General features: G+C 41.6%; 1 protein-coding gene across 3 annotated transcripts; it reads left to right on the top strand.

Annotated features, from left to right (window-relative positions):
- The first annotated feature begins 1905 nt into the window (after positions 1–1905).
- On the top strand, positions 1906–16094 carry nmi (N-myc (and STAT) interactor). 3 transcript variants are annotated; one of them, XM_030724435.1, is made up of 10 exons: positions 1909–2124; positions 2293–2355; positions 4514–4672; positions 4769–4885; positions 7664–7835; positions 10429–10535; positions 11920–12106; positions 12241–12344; positions 15501–15718; positions 15838–16094. In XM_030724435.1, exons 1-9 carry the CDS (start codon positions 2104–2106, stop codon positions 15711–15713), a joined length of 1143 nt encoding a protein of 380 aa, XP_030580295.1. In that variant the 5' UTR covers positions 1909–2103; the 3' UTR covers positions 15714–15718; positions 15838–16094. The 3 variants fall into 3 exon arrangements, with proteins under 3 accessions (XP_030580294.1, XP_030580295.1, XP_030580293.1); XM_030724433.1 differs by having other exon boundaries at positions 2290–2355; XM_030724434.1 differs by having other exon boundaries at positions 1906–2124; positions 2290–2355; positions 15501–16094.
- Positions 16095–17027: the final 933 nt, after the last annotated feature.

The raw sequence follows: 17027 nt of genomic DNA, 5'->3' as shown, positions 1-17027 counted from the left end.
TGCTGCTCTTTATTTGGACAATAGCAACGATATAGTTATAGACACGAACTTACATATATTATACAGCAACTTACAATTAAAACAAGAAAGAAAAGTGTAGAAGAAGTAAAATAAATAAAATAAAGAATAAATAGAATAAGTGGTTTTTACTATTGAAATATCCAAAAATAATATTGTGATAAAATAAACAAATATTTTGATAAATATTCTTATTAACAAATGTGTTAACATCTTTCCAAAATTTATAAGTGAATTCACAAGAACAAAATAAGTGTGAGACGGTTTCAGGGTGTAACTCACAAAATGAACAGTTTACATCTATGTCTTGATTAAACTTGTTTAGAAACACTTTCACTGGGTAAAACCTGTGGAGCAGTTTAAAGGAAACTTCTTTGGTTTTGTTTGTTAAAAGAAACTTTTGTGGTAGAGACCAAACTTTTTCCCAGTCAACATCAGGGGAAAATGTATTCCAGTAGAAGGTCGCAGAGGGGGAGGAGACCCGAGCTGCCTGAAACAGTGATCTGATTTTAGAGTTGGAGCCTTTATAAGAGGAAAAACAGATTTTGCCCAAGGGGAGCTGGGTTGGGTCTAGATTTGACAGTATGAGGGGTGGAGAGAGAGTGTTGGATTTAAATTGCATACGAAGAACAGAAGGTATTGCATCAAATACTATAGCATATTCTTTTGGACTGATGGGAATCTTGATGATGGGAGTAACTGTATAATGAACCGTTCTTGTTAAAGAGCTGACTGAGAAGTAGAACATCATTGTTAAACCATGTACTGTAAAATAATGACTTGTTTTTATAAACAATATTGGAATTGTTCCAAATGTAACATCTTTGCGGAGAAAAATTATGTTTATACAGCAGAGCCCACGCCAATAAAGCCTGTTGATGGAAGTCAGACAGTTTGATTGGGATCTTTTGGATGTTGTAATTGCAGAGCAGAACAAATTTCAGACCACCCAGCTGTGAGAAGATGTGATGAGAAATGAAGTTCCAGATGGAAGTGGGATTTTTGAGGTATTGTTTTATCCAATTTATCTTGAAGGTGTTGTTGAGAGAGCTGAAATCTATGAAATGTAATCCACCTTTTCCGTATGAATTTAACACTACAGATTTCCGAACATAATGAGTTTTATTTCTCCATAAAAAACTATAGAGCATTTTGTCAACAGATTTGCAGATGGAGTTATTAACGTGTAAAGATTGAGCGGCATAGGTGGTGTCGGGGCTTGTTATCAAACCGATCAGCAGCTCTCTGCCACGCAGCTGCTTCCGGATCACGTGTCTCGGTGACGCGCCTTCCTGAGCAAAATGCTGGAACAGAAAGTAAAACAGACCCGAGCTCACACTAAAGTAGAAGAGCATTAAAGCCGGAGTCAGATACATTCATGTCACGATAGACAGAAGGAGCAACATTCAGTTCATGTATACAGTATTATCTTACAGTATTACAGTACTACAGTATTACAGCACTACAGTATTACAGTACTACAGTATTAGCACCGCTGTGGGACATCACAGAAACAACATTGCTTTCATTTCACCATTTTACTGATCTGATTTATTATCTAATATTTATTAGATATTATTATTATTATTATTTTCTGTGGCATCAGGAAGTGTCTGTGACTGAAGTTCTGCTGCTTCCTGAATCCATCCACAGCTCTTCATTTCGCTCCTTCATTTTTGGATGATTTTGGCTGCAAGTTTGGAAAACTGGTTTATTGTGGGAAAAAAAAAGCCTTGTTCTTTATACACAGTGTTACAAAGGCAGGACAGCACAGGTAACTGTAGCTGATAAGCAGCAGAATGGATAATTTATAAAATGATGTTAAAGTAATTTACACATTCATTACATAAATGTCTGATTTGTCCAGCTGGCTGTGAAGTTGTGTCTCACTCGGTCTTCCATACACGGACCTGCTGTAACTTTCACTTTTGCTTTGGAGCTGTTTGCGGCGCTGAGTGTGTGTGTGTGTGAGTGTGTGTGTGTTCTGGGTTTGTCGCTTTTCTCACTTGGACAGAAAAAAGTAGCGAAAGAAGAAGCAGAGCAGTTCACAGTTTGTGTGTTTGCTGAATTTTTGTCGATCACATCATGTCGGAGGTCTTCAATAAGGTGAGTGTTATTCAGGTCATCACCTGCTCCTTAGTTAGTTAGCTAGTTAGGGTTAGTTAGTTAGTTTTAGTTAGTTATTTGGGTTTAGTTAGTAGGTTAGGTTTAGTTAATCTGTGAAGAACCAGGTGATCACAGTGTGTTAACGGTGTCACTCTTTCCCGGCAGCAGAACGACGGCCTGGATGAAGACCGCCAACGGGCGGCGGCCATGAAAGAGCTGGAGGCCTGGAAGGTAGGCCGCATCCACGACCCAAACGCTGAATACATTTGAACTGTGAAGCTTTACAAGCAGCCTGCCGGTTATTATTAGATAACTTCACGATCCAGTCCGAAAAAGACCGCTCCACAGCGCCACAACATGATGCGTTCATGGTCAGAAGAAGCTGGTTCGATTCTGAAGGATTCATTTAGAAAATAAGGACTGAGTCACAGGACTTATTTAAGTCAACAACTATGTATGGTCGTGGGTCTACAATTAAATGTACTAGTCTGCAGAAAAAAAGCCTGTTTAATAGGCTATACATGTATTAGCCTTAAAATATAACTGTAGCTATATATCTGAGCTTAAACTTGAAATGATCAGTTATATTTAGCTGTTGGCTGACTGAGGTCTGTACACAGGCAGAAGAAGAGGCCAGCTTCAGCAAGTGAGACTCAGACAGATGGAATGAGGTCAGGCAGCATTGCAGCGCTGGAAGGAAAATGTGCTGTTGGATTGACGGTATATTTTAGACTGAAATACAAAGCTAACACAAACACAGCACCATCTCCTGCAATGTCACTGTGGACCATGGGGATAGAAAATGAGCCATAACAAGATTATGTGTGTCTCTCCTGCACTGAGGTCTGCACTATGAAGCAGGATCTTGTCCAGGTGACTTCGGGGTTAGGCCTGGGTTTCCCCTACTACGAAGGTGGTTCACTTCTTACTGGGCTACATCACCATCGTAACTTATGCTGCGCGCCTAACCTGCTACACAGCAGGTTATGTCCTGCAATTATAGTTTACTCTTCCTTAATAAAATCAGTCACTCAGGTGCCAGTACACTAATCAGTGTGATTGGTCAGATGTTTCAATGCCATCCTCTTCATGTGAATGCGCCCGTACCCAGATAAGGAAACCCTGGGTTAAAGGTTAATAACCAGCTTTGTATGATGCCTTATCCTGACTGTCAGTGATATATATATATATATATATATATATATATATATATATATATATATATATTAGGGGTGGGACTTTAACACGTTAATTTCGATTAATTAATTACGGGAGAAATAACAAATTAAAAGTTTTAACGCATTTTAATCGCACTTTGCACCGTGGAACGTTTCTCAGTGCACGAGTTCCAGGCATACAGATTATATTGAACGATGTCAAAAATTCAAAAACGTGGGCCGGGTCCTTCAAAGGATGCGGCCCACGTAGACCTCGCAGCCCAGGAAGACCACAAAGGCCGGAAGTGAGCAGCTAGCCTTCATATCAGCGTCACCTGCCCTCACCTCTGCTCATGTCGCCTAGCAACCGTGAGTGCGAAGCACAGCTGTGTAAAAACAGCTGGTTAAACGGAGAACGAACTTTTTCTCCTTTTTGTGGTTTAATTTTAAGTCTTTAATTCAAAATAAGCTGTTAAAACAAGCATAACAACATCAAGGAATACAGCTGAGAGAATGATTAATTTCCAACTATATTAAGTGAGACATTAATGTTGAATAAAACTATCCAGTTATGATGCTGAACTTTAATTTCAGGAGTTTGCTTATCACAGGAGCACTTCTGCCCTTCGTTGGTCTGTGTAGTAGACTGGTGGGAAAATAAACAACATTTTGAAGTTTAAGCTTATGTATATTGATTCATTCATCAACCAAACTTAAATTAATATTTATCATGTCAAATATTTAAATGCAATTAAAATGCGATTAATTTTGATTAATTAATTACAAAGCTTCTAATTAATTAGATTAATTTTTTTAATCGAGTCCCACCCCTAATATATATATATATATATATATCATATATTGTATATAAAGGCATACAGCTCTAGGGGATGCAGCAGGAAGTGGTCAGTGGACCAACTGCACAGCACAGTGATGTCCACTGATGTCTTTTTAAATTTTTATTATAGCATGTTTATAAAAGGGTTCAGTTCTTCCATTTTCCCTCAGTAAGGATGTAAACAGTAAGTAAACCTTATTTCATTTCAAATTCACTGAGATTTCTTCTTCCTCAGCATTTGGATGATATCACACAGACTGATTTGATTATATTTGTCCACGTTGAAATATCTGTCAATGAGACAATACTGTTAGCTAAATAGAGTGTAGTCTCTTTGTAAACTGCCCACAGGTCTGGTTGTATTCACTCTGAACACCCCTTGTCTGTCTTTAAGACTAAAGTAGAGAAAGCGGATGATATCAAAGCCAGGCTGGTACTGGAAAAACTGGAAGAGGATGAAGCCAAGTCAAAGGCCCAGCAGGAGATGACTGCTTGTGTCAAAAACCAAGGGAAGTATCAGGACGAATTTAATCAAAGCATGAGCACAGTTCAGGTACCCTTATTATCATCTCTGTAACATCTGCAGGACACTGGAGGAACTGAGACTGAGTAACTCCTAACATTTTGTCCATTTGATTGTTTTACATAGGATGAAATCAAGAAGATTGCTAAACAAAATCAAGATTTGCTGGAGAAACTGAAGAAATATCAGGCTGAGCTGGAGACTAAGAGGGCAGAGTCCTCCAAGCTAAAGCAGAAATTCAAGGTAAGAACTAGGAAAGGTTTCAGGACGGTTCACCTGCTCAAACTGTTCTTCCCTAATTGTTCATAAATGGTTTTAACTTTCCTTATATTGTGCAGCACTTTGGTTAGTGTTCGCATGACCATTTAAGCCAGAGTGTCACTGATTACATTTCAGGGTGTTGTAGTAATCATACATACATGCAGGCTCAAATATGTACATACATCTCAGCTAATATTTGGTTAAAAGTTTCCTAGCAAGTTGCAGCTTGACCAGATGTTTTTGGTAGCCATCAGCAAGCTTCTGGCTGGATATTTGACCGCTCTTCTTGGCAGAACTGGTAGTGTCATGGTCCAGGGTCCTTTGGACCCTGTGTGTTTTGTTTTTTGCTTAATCTTGTCTGTTCTGCTCTGGGTTTCATTTGGTTGTGGGGTTTATTTAGTTATTTCTAGATCCTTGTGTTCTCCCAGTATTCTGTGTCAGGTCTGCGTCTCTGTTTCCTCGTCTTACTTCCTGTTTTATTTTGATAGTCATCCAGTCCCTGTTTGTTGTGTTCAGTTTTGCTTCCCCTGGTCTCGTCAGTGTTATTAGCATCACCCGTGTTACTACCTGTTTCCACCTCCATCATTAGCTCTCCTGTGTATTTAAGTCCTGTGTTTCCAGTGCCTGTTGTCGTCTTGTTCTTTGTTCCCCTGCTGTGTGTATCCTGTTTTGCCTTAGCTCTGTGAATTCAAGTCAAGTTGTTTTCTGTTTGTCCTGAATCTGCCGCTGGTTTTGTCCAGCCCTGCTTTCTGTTCTGCCCTTGCTAAAATAAAAGCAGAGTTGCTATTTTACCTTCCGTCTTGCGTATCCTGCGTTGGGGTCCTCTTCCTGCCTGCCACACAGCTGCTACATGACAGGTAGAGACCATTCAAATTGGTTGGTTTTTAAGAAGGCCATTCCAGAAGCTTAATGTTAGTCTACACTATCCATTCCAAAACCAGAGTCGATGTGCGTTTGGGATCATTGTCTTGTTGTGTCCAAGTTTTAACCATCTGTTGATTTGAGGTGAAGCTGAAGAATTTGGAGGTAGTCGTCCTTCATTATTCCATCCACTTTGCGCAATGTACCAGTAACACTGAGAGCAAAACAGCCCCCGAGCATGATGCTCTGACCACCATGCTAGACAGTTGGAACAGCTTCATATTCACTCCACTAAACATGCCTCTTTCCACTGTGGCCAAACAGCTCAATTTCCATCTCATCTGAGCATAAAACTTTTCTCCAAAAGGTGTTTGGCTTCTCCATGTCCAGCTCAAGGAGAAAAACCTAGACCTCCCTCTCCCAGCCACGTCCTCCAGCTCATCAGGGGGACACTGAGGTGTTCCCAAGCCAGCCGAGAGATATAATCTCTCCAGTGTGTCCTGGGTCTACCCCGGGGTCTCTTCCAGGTCTCTACCTCACCCCAGAGGCGCCCAGGAGGCATCCTAGTCAGATGCCAGAGCCACCTCAACTGGCTCCTTTTAGAATAGAATAGAATAGAATGCCTTTATTGTCATTATACAGGATGTACAATGAGATTGGAGGAGCAGCAGCTCCACTTTGAGCCCCTCCCGAATAGCTGCACTCCTCACCCTATCTCTAAGGGACAGGCCAGCCACTCTTTGGAGGAAGCTTATTTCCACTACTTTTATCCATGATCCCATTCTTTCAGTCACTACACAAAACTTGTTACATAGGTGAGGGTAGGGATGTAGATGAACTCATAAATCAACAGCTTTGCTCTTAACTTCAGCTCTCCCTTCACTACAATGGAGTGATGGACCTGTGCAGCATCCACATCACTGCAGCTGCAGCCCCAATCTGTCTGTCAATCTGCTGCTTCCCCTTACTTATGAACAAGACGCAGTTGGGGCAGCATTTTTTATTATTTTTTTTTATTATTATTTCTGGTGCCCCAACTGCTGAAATATGGTAAATGGACTAGTTCATATATAGCGCTTTTTTCTACTCAGATATGAGCACTCAAAGCGCTTGCACAACACGTTCACATTTACCCCATGCACACGCATTCATACAAGCACTTCCATGATTAATTAATTAAGCAAAGTGCTTTAATCGTCTAACATTCACTCACATTCACACTCCGACGGAACGGTCGGAGAGCAACTTGGGGTTAAGTACCTTGCCCAAGGATACATTGGCATGCAGCCTGCAGTAGCCAGGAATTGAACCACTGACCTTCCAATCAGTAGGTGACCTGCTCTACCTACTGAGCTACAGCCACCCCTGTCTAGGTTTTTTTTTTAATAGCAGTTCAGAAAACTTGTACATAAGTTCCTGAAGTTGAAATGACTCCAGAAGACCTTCCCAACTTCACACAGTTCTCCTTCTTAGAGCTTCACTGAGTTCCTTATATTTTCTCGTTGTTCTGAGTTTTGGTCCATCCAATGAGTGCTGTCAAACAAATCCTTTTATGCTGGCAAAGAGGAACTACCAGTTGTAGCCAATCATCATCACTAATGAGAAACTAATAGGCCTTGGCCTTATCAAGTTAAACTGTAGAACCTTCAGCACCACTTAAGTGAGTGAATGTATATATTTGAACCTGCATGTACCCTGTGTGGATAAGAGAAAATCCAAAATAAATTTGTGCATTCAGTTCTTGTTTTGTAAAGTCATTAAAGATGTATTCTGTGCAATCATTCCACCAGGGAAAAATTTCCACAACATTCATGCCCATCATGAGTTCACATAAACCTCTAACCACAAATGAATTATATGTTGTCACACATAAAGGCCTGTAACTCTGTATTTGTCTAGATCTCCGCCCAGATCCCGGACACAGAGGTAAATTTCATTGCTGAGAATAAAGAGACGAGGGAGGAGGGTGATGAGGACAGTCAGCCTATCAGAGGAGTGTTTACCATCAGCCAGAGAGCTGCTATGCATCTGCAGGGAGGACAGGCTCTCATCACCTTTGAGGAGGAGAAAGGTACACATCATCTGAGAAAAACTGGTTATGACTCCACAGTTCTTCAATTCAGTTTTATTTATATAGCACAAAATCACAGCAGTCGCCTCAAGGCGCTTTATATTGTAAGGTAAAGTCATCTGCTGTGACCAGTTGGGGCTGAGGGGAGAGAGACAGGACAAGAGACATGCTGTGGAAGAGAGACGGAGATTAATAATAACTAGGGGTGGGACTCGATTAAAAAAATTAATCTAATTAATTACAAGCTTTGTAATTAATTAATCAAAATTAATCGCATTTAAATATTTGACATGATAAATATTAACTTAAGTTTGGTTGATGAATGAATCAATATACATAAGCTTAAACTTCAAAATGTTGTTTATTTTCCCACCAGTCTACTACACAGACCAATGAAGGGTGGAAGTGCTCCTGTGATAAACTCCTGAAATTAAAGTTCAGCATCATAACTGGATAGTTTTATTCAACATTAATGTCTCACTTGTTATAGTTATAAATTAATCATTCTCTCAGCTGTATTCCTTGATGTTGAAATGTGTTATGCTTGTTTTAACAGCTTATTTTGAATTAAAGACTTAAAATTAAACCACAAAAAGGAGAAAAAGTTCGTTCTCCGTTTAACCAGCTGCTTTTACACAGCTGTGCTTCGCACTCACGGTTGCTAGGCGACATGAGCAGAGGTGAGGGCAGCTGATATGAAGGCTAGCTGCCTTTGTGGTCTTCGAAGGATGCGGCCCCTGAATTTTTGACATTGTGCGTCGATATAATCTGTATGCTGGGAACTCGTGCACTGAGAAACGTTCCGGTGCAAAGTGTGATTAAAATGCGTCAAAATTTTTAATTCATTAATTTCATTAATTACCGTATTTTTCGGACTATACGTCGCTCCGGAGTATAGGTCGCACCAGCCAAAAAATGCATAATAAAGAAGAAAAAAACATATATAGGTCGCACTGGACTATAAGTCGCACTTTTTTGGGGGGGGGGGGGTTGATAGAATCCGAGACCCAGAGCAGAAATTCCATCTTGAACGGCAATTTAAAATAATAATGGATTAAAGAACAGGACGAACACGGTTACGCTTACGTTATGCTAACGTAGCACATTCAGCTACATGACACACAACGAACACGTGTTCGGTGTGTTAACGTAACATTAAGTTATTCAGATAACCATAGCATAAAGAACATACTAACAAGTTAACCAAACCATCAATCCATTGAATTCTTCATCCTCGGTGTCACTTCTAAACAATTCCGTACACTCCGTAGACGAAGCGCCGCTTCCTCTTCTGTGTCGCGTTAGTCAGACTCGTCGTCAGCTGCAGTTCCAATTATTCCAGCCTTTCTGAATCCCAACAGGATGGTTTGTCACTGAAGCCCATGTTTTCTTGATCCATCCAATGACTTCCAGGAAAGTTGGGTGGCGCATTCTCCCAGTTGTTGTTAAGCTGTGCTCTCCATCCATCATCCACTGCGCCCACAGGTTACGCAAGACTGCCTTAAAGCTGCAGTTCACGGAGATGTCAAGTGGCTGGAGTATTTTGGTTCATGTGTTATAAATGTCACATATACGTCGCTCCGGAGTATAGGTCGCACCCCCAGCCAAACTATGAAAAAAAGTGCGACTTATACTCCGGAAAATACGGTAATCGAAATTAACGCGTTAAAGTCCCACCACTAATAATAACTAATGATTAAATGCAGAGTGGAGTATAAACAAAGTAAAAAGAGGTGAATAATAAGAAACAGTGCATTATGGGAACCCCCCAGCAGCCTAGGCCTATAGCAGCGTAACTAAGGGAGGGTTCAGGGTCACCTGATCCAGCCCTAACTATAAACTTTATCATAAAGGAAAGTTTTAAGCCTAATCTTAAAAATAGAGAGGGTGTCTGTCTCCTGAATCCAAGCTGGGAGCTGGTTCCACAGAAGAGGCGCCTGAAAGCTGAAGGCTCTGCCTCCCATTCTACTCTTAAGTATCCGAGGAACCACAAGTAAGCCAGCAGTCTGAGAGAGAAGTGCTCTGTTGGGGTGATATGGGACTATGAGGTCTTTGAGATAAGATGGTAAATGGACTAGTTCTTATATAGCGCTTTTCTACTCAGAGTCAGAGCACTCAAAGCGCTTATACAACATGTTTACATTCACCCATGCACTCCCATTCATACAAGCACTTCCATGTTTTACTAAGCTAAGTGCTTTTAATTAGCTAACATTCACACACATTCACACTCCGACAGGACGGTCGGAGAGCAACTTGGGGTTAAGTATCTTGCCCAAGGATACATTGGCATGTAGCCTGGAGTAGCCAGGAATTGAACCGCTGATCTTCCGATCAGTAGGTGACCTGCTCTACCTACTGAGCTACAGCCACCCCATTGTCCTGAATAATCAGGCACCCAGATGGTGCCTGATTATTCAAGACCTTGTAGGTGAGGAGAAGGATTTTAAATTCTATTCTAGATTTAACAGGGAGCCAATGAAGAGAAGCCAGTATGGGTTTTAAATTCAATTTAAATTCTATTCTATTCTAGATTTAAATGTATGCAATGCTTTCTAGTAATACTCTCTTTGTCGTGTTCTTGGTCCTGCAGTGGCTCGTCAGATCCTGAAAATTGCTAAGTGCTCTGTGTCCTGCGAGAACAGCAGTTTGGACGTGAAGCCAAAAAGAATCACGATGGATCCTGCTGTGAAGTTTGAGGTATGTTCTCCATCAGTGTCAGTAGTTTGCTATTTTGAAGCTTCATTTGAAAATTAAGTCCATAAAACCTTTTTTATTCTTATTTATGTGGATTCATTCTCTTTCTCTTGACAACAATTTCTTTAAAGATATAAGATATTTTGGGGTTATCTTGAAAGAAAGGCAGATATGAAATATAAAAGTGAGGTCAGAGGTCAAATGTGACATGATTTTCAGATCCAAACCATAATGTGATATTTAGAATCCCCATATACGCTCCCCTCCAAAAGTATTGCAACAGTGAAGCCACTTCCTTTATTTTTACTGTAAACTGAAAACAGTTGAGTTTTACATTAAAAGATGAACATGAGACCAAAGATAAACATGTCAGCTTTTATTTCCAGGTGTTTACATCTGGATTTGACACACAGTTCAGCACCTTTGGTCTGAAGCCACCCATTTTTCTTGTGAGCAAAAGTATTGGAACAGAAACTTAGAATAGTTTAAAGAGGATAAGACTTGATATATATATACGTGCTGGTCATAAAATGTATATATGCTTTGACAGCGTAGAAAAGCGCTATATAAGAACTAGTCCATTTACCATTTAGTCCAAAATTAGAATATCATGAAAAAATTTATTCATTTCAGTAATTCCATTCAAAAAGTGAAACTTGTATGTATATATATATATATATACACACACAAGTGCATCTCTTTGGACACAATTATTTCAATATTTCAGTTTCTTCAGTCAGACTTCCTCCTGTTTTTCTGCCTTTGAGTTGCAGGCTTTTCCTTGCAACATAATCACCACTTTCTCTACTTTATATGGTAGTAAAAGCGCTTCCTTATATAAATGGGGAGAAATGGGTGCATGACATCATGCAGATAGTATACGGATTGCACAAGCCTGTTGGTTCAGAATGGTTCTCATTTACTATCATAAACATGGAGGAAAAATAGGATAAGCACATGTTTCATAATGGCTGAAAAAGAAAAGAATCAAGTTGCAATGGACCAGTCAAAGTCCAGACTGCAATTTGACTGAAATGGTGTGGTAGTATCTCAAGAAAGCTTTGCATAAATAAATGCCCACAAAACTCAAAAAACTGAAGCAACATTGTAAAGAAGAGTAGGACAAAATTCGTCCACAACAATGCTGGAGACTGATAAAGTCATACAGAAAATGATTACTTCAAATTACTGCTGCAAGGTGGTTCTACATACTATCAAGTATCAGCACTGATCTACAATTCTTTATGCACTTTGTTCGGTTAATGAAGAGAAACGTTATATAAGTACCATTCAGTTATATTACACACTTTGTAGTGAATAGACTATGGTATAGTATATTTTATGATGATCAAGACCCTGTAAACAGTGTGTGTTCACATCAATGTAGGTTCACCTTGACGTTTCCAGAAAGGAGCTGAAAGTTTCCAATATCCCCCAATCCATGCCAGAGGAGAGAATGAAAGACCGACTGGAAATTAGTTTCTCCAGGCCCAGCAGAGGAGGAGGAGAGGTGGAGAAAGTGGAGTATGATGAGAACACTGGGACAGGGCATATCACATTTCTCCACCCTGGAGGTACGATTCTCTAGGCCAGATTCACTGGGGTGGGGGGGCATTCCCAAACAAGTTATTCTACATTCAACATCATTGCAGTAGTTCTAACCCAATGAAGTATGTTAATGCTAAAATATATGTGTATGTGTGTGTAGTTGCTGAGAACCTTTTCCTGAGAAGAAGGTACCAGGTAGAGCTGGACTCTGAAGTGAACATGCAAGTTGGACCCATTTACAACTACCAGCTGCGCAAGTTTCAGGTAAGGTACAGTACTGAGACTGGTTAAAGGTACAGTTTATTTTAGGATTTAAATTCCAGTAAGCTAACATGGGGCCGTATGAATTGCTCATTGTCTGGCCCTTCACCCAGGACCAGTTTGCCTTGGGAGACCCTATCAGGGGGTAAAAGCCCCCAGACAACATAGCCCCTGGGATCACTGGGACACACAAACCCCTCCATTATGATAAGGTGGCGATTTGCCCAACCCCCTAAACCCCTCAGACACCCATGAAAGAAAGATCAAGGAATGGTAAATGGTAAATGGACTAGCTCTTATATAGCGCTTTTCTACTCAGTCAGAGCACTCAAAGCGCTTACACAACATGTTTTACATTTACCCATGCACACCCATTCATACAAGCACTTCCATATTAACTAAGCTAAGTGCTTTAATTATCTAACATTCACACACATTCATACACCGACTGTTGCGTCGGAGAGCAACTTGGGGTTAAGTACCTTGCCCAAGGATACATTGGCGTGTAGCCTGGAGTAGCCAGGAATCGAACCCCTGACCTTCCAATCAGTAGGTGATCTGTTCTACCTACTGAGCACGTGACCACTCTAGTGAGGAAGGAGCCTGAGCTAGAGGGTGAGGTTGAGAGATACTGGCTAGATATAGTTTGGGTCACCTTAATCCACGGCCTGGGCTCTGGAACCAGTCTCCTGGAGAGGGGCTGGACTCTGTTTGAACCTGGAGTTGCCCTTGCTGAGAAGCAGTGGGTTGGGGTGGGTATTCTTTTATCCCCTCAGCTTGCTGCCTGTAAGTTGGAGTTTTCACTGGTGGACAAGAGGGTTGCTTCCCTGCGACCCGCTGGGGAATGGGTCCTGATTGTTGCTTGCATTTATGCGTCAAGTGACAGTGCAGAGTACCCAGCCTTCTTGGAGTTTCTGGGTAGTGTGCTTGAGGGTACTCTTTCCAGTGTCATCCTACTGGAAGACTTCACCGCTCATGTGGGCAATGACAGTGAGACCTGGAGGGGCGTGACTGGGAGGAACAGCCTGCCTGATCTTAGCCTGAGTGGTGTTCTGTTATTGAACTTCTGTGCTAACCATAGTTTATCCATAAGTGCACATGGCACCAGGACACCCTAGGTCACAGGTTGATGATTGATTTTGTAATCATATCATCAGATCTACGGTCGTATGTTCTGGACACTCAGGTGAAGAGAGGAGCCAAGCTGTCAACTGATCACCACCTGAGTTGAGTTGGATCACATGGCGGGGAACAGACCTGGCACATCTAAATGTATAGTGAAGGTGTGCTGGAATACCTAGCAGAGGCCCCAGTCCATGAGATCTTCAACTCCCACCTTCAGCAGGCCTTCAACAGCATTTCAAGGGAGGTTGAGGACACTGAGTCCAAATGGACTATGTTCCTGACAGGTAAACAGGTTGTTTATGAAGGACGACACCTGAAACTCTTTAATTAAAAAAGTAAGACATTTGATATATTATAGAATCAGACACACATGGCCATGTGGGGACTCATTTGTCCTTTATTCATTGAGTAAAAAATAATCCCTAACATTCCGCACCTCCATTATTGAGGCTGCTGCTCAGAGCTGCGGCTACAAGGTGGTTGGTGCCTGTTGTGGTGGTAATCCCCAAACCAGGTGGTGGAGGTGAAGGGAGCCATCTTGGTTTGCTTGGTTAGTGGGACTTCAGAGGCAGCTGATGGGTATCAACAGGCCAAGCACTATGCAGCTCAGGCGGTGGCTCAGGCAAAAACTCACATGTGAGAGGAGTGCTGTGAGTCGGTGAAAAGAGACTTCAGAAAGCCATGAAGTGATTCTGGCAAACCGTCATGCGTCTCAGGAGGGGACAGCGGTGCTCTACTTACACAATGTATAATGTGGGTGATGTGCTGCCGACTTCAATTGGGGATTTAGTTGGGCGGTGCAAGGAATACTTCAAGGACCTCCTTAATCCCACTGACACACCTTCTGTAGTGGAAGTAGAGTCTGGGACCAGGGAGGTGACTCGCCCATCACTGGACACATCACTGAGACAGTTAAACAACTCCTTGATGGCAGGGCCCCTCAGGCATATTCGCCCTGAGTTCCTGAAGATAGTGTAGGGCTGTGTTGGTTGACACGGGATATGATGCCACTGGATTGGTATCCTGGAGTGGTGGTTGCCACCTTTAAGAAGGGGGACCGGATGGTGTGCTCAAACAATCGAGGGATAACACTTCTCAGCCTTCCCGGAAATGTCTGTGTCAGGGTGTTGGAAAGGAGAGTTTGCCTCATAGTCAAACCTTGGATTCAAGAGGAACAATGAGGGAACAGGAGACTAGGAAAATAAAACAGGAAAGGTGATAAGTAAACAGGAAAGACACAGACACATGAATAACACACTTGACGCTGGAGGGAGGAACACTGAGGGAGAAACTAAGCAACTGAGAGCATGACTAAATATACTTAAAAGGAAAATGTACGAAACATAATATGAACACCAAGGATCAACATTCCCAAGACAAAGATCAAAAGACCAGAAACTCAAAACGTGGCCAAAACCAGAAAAGGGTGGAGTGCACACTCCAGGTCAGGGATGAGTTGCTGCCCCACATGGAGGAGTTTAAATATCTCGGGGTTTTGTTTATGAGTGAAAGGAGAGGAGAGCAGGAGATTGACAGACCAGTCAGGGCTGCAGCTGCAGTGATCTGGATGCTGCACCGGTCTGTTGGGGCAAAGAGAGAGCTGAGTGTAAAAGCAAAGCTGTCAGTTTATTGGCCGGTCTACGTTCCTACCCTCACCTGTGTCCACGAGCTTTGGGTAATGACCGCAAGAACAAGATCACTGATACCAGCAGCAGAAATGAGTAACATCCTCTTTAGAGATACCATAATTTCTCCCAGACTACACATACATTTATATATTTACTGAATTCGTAAATTACAGTTTTGAAGTAGTGAAACAAATAATTATCCATCCATCCATTTTCTTCCTATTATCCAGTTCAGTGTTGCAGCCGTCATAGGGCGACAGTGGGAAGGAAAAACTCCCTTTAAACAGGAAGAAACCTCCAGCAGAACCAGGCTCAGGGAGGGGCAGAGTGGAACTGACCCTTAATGTGTTCAAATACACCCACATCTACATGAGGAAATGAAGCAAATTTCTGTGATTGATTTCAGACCTTTTGTGGCTGTTCGAAGCGAACCATCCTCCTGGATGACATTCAGGACATGGTTGATGAGGAAGACCTGCAGGACCATCTGGAAATCCATTTTCAGAAACCCAGCAACAGCGGTGGTGAGATAGAGAGCATTAAGTACATTGCTAAGGGGAAGTCTCTGGAGGCCTTTTTCTGTGAGGACACGGAGGAGATGGAATCAGCTGCTCCCTAAAACATGTAAGAAGAGCTCGACTCTAGATGTTAAAAAAAAACATTTGAAGTATATTTCTAATATTTTCCAAATTTCTTGCCCCAACTGAAGTGATGTATTTTAAAAATTTCTTTTATTTCCTCAGCACATCTGTGATGCCAAAAAGACATCAGTGTAAGGCGCTGAATATTATTGTAGACCATTACCACTTGAGCGTGCTGTTGCAGTTTAATTACATTTATCTGTGATTGGTGATTTATCTGTGGCTTTTCCTTATTAGCTCTGTAAAACTGCTAAGATGTCAGATACACAGTTGTCCTGTGTAAAAAGAAAATCTTCACAATTTAAAACTGTGCTTGAGCTTCTTCTACACTGTGCTTAATGAAATAAATGGATCCTGAATCAGTGACAAGAGTTGTGTTTTATTCAATTCAATTCAATTTTATTTATATAGCGCCAAATCACAACAAAATCACCTCATGGCGCTTTGTATTGTGGGTAAAGACCCTACAATAATACAGAGAAAACCCAACAGTCAGAACGACCCCCTATGAGCAGCACTTGGTGACAGTGGGAAGGAAAAACTCCCTTTAACAGGAAGAAACCTCCAGCAGAACCAGGCTCAGGGAGGGGGGGTCATCTGCTGAGAGGGGGCTGAGGGGACAGAGATTAATAATAACTAATGATTAAATACAGAGTGGAGTATAAACAAAGTAAACAAGGTGAATGAAAACAGTGCATTATGTGAACCCCCCAGCAGCCTAGGCCTATAGCAGCATAACTAAGGGAGGATTCAGGGTCACCTGATCCAGCCTAACTATAAGCTTTATCATAAAGGAAAGTTTTAAGCCTAATCTTAAAAATAGAGAGGGTGTCTGTCTCCTGAATCCAAGCTGGGAGCTGGTTCCACAGAAGAGGGGCCTGAAAGCTGAAGGCTCTGCCTCCCATTCTACTCTTAAGTATCCGAGGAACCACAAGTAAGCCAGCAGTCTGAGAGCGAAGTGCTCTGTTGGGGTGATATGGGACTATGAGGTCTTTGAGATAAGATGGGGCCTGATTATTCAAGACCTTGTAGGTGAGGAGAAGAATTTTAAATTCTATTCTAGATTTAACAGGGAGCCAATGAAGAGAAGCCAATATGGGAGAAATCTGCTCTCTCTTTCTAGTCCCTGTCAGTACTCTAGCTGCAGCATTTTGGATCAGCTGAAGGCTTTTCAGAAAGCTTTTAGGACAGCCTGATAATAATGAATTACAATAATCCAGCCTAGAAGTAATAAATGCATGAATGAGCTTTTCAGCATCACTCTGAGAAAGGATGTTTCTAATTTTAGAAAT

Source organism: Archocentrus centrarchus, unplaced genomic scaffold (genome assembly GCF_007364275.1).
Source record: "Archocentrus centrarchus isolate MPI-CPG fArcCen1 unplaced genomic scaffold, fArcCen1 scaffold_36_ctg1, whole genome shotgun sequence".
NCBI lineage: Eukaryota > Metazoa > Chordata > Actinopteri > Cichliformes > Cichlidae > Archocentrus > Archocentrus centrarchus.
Note: the sequence above shows the minus strand (reverse complement) of the source record. Positions and strands in the feature narration are given on the sequence as shown.

Coding starts and splice junctions, on each gene's coding strand:
- nmi (XM_030724434.1), top strand. CDS start 2,104: ATGTCGGAGGTCTTCAATAAG. Junction 2,125..2,289: donor TGTCGGAGGTCTTCAATAAG/GTGAGTGTTATT, acceptor CTTTCCCGGCAG/CAGAACGACGGCCTGGATGA. Junction 2,356..4,513: donor AAGAGCTGGAGGCCTGGAAG/GTAGGCCGCATC, acceptor TCTGTCTTTAAG/ACTAAAGTAGAGAAAGCGGA.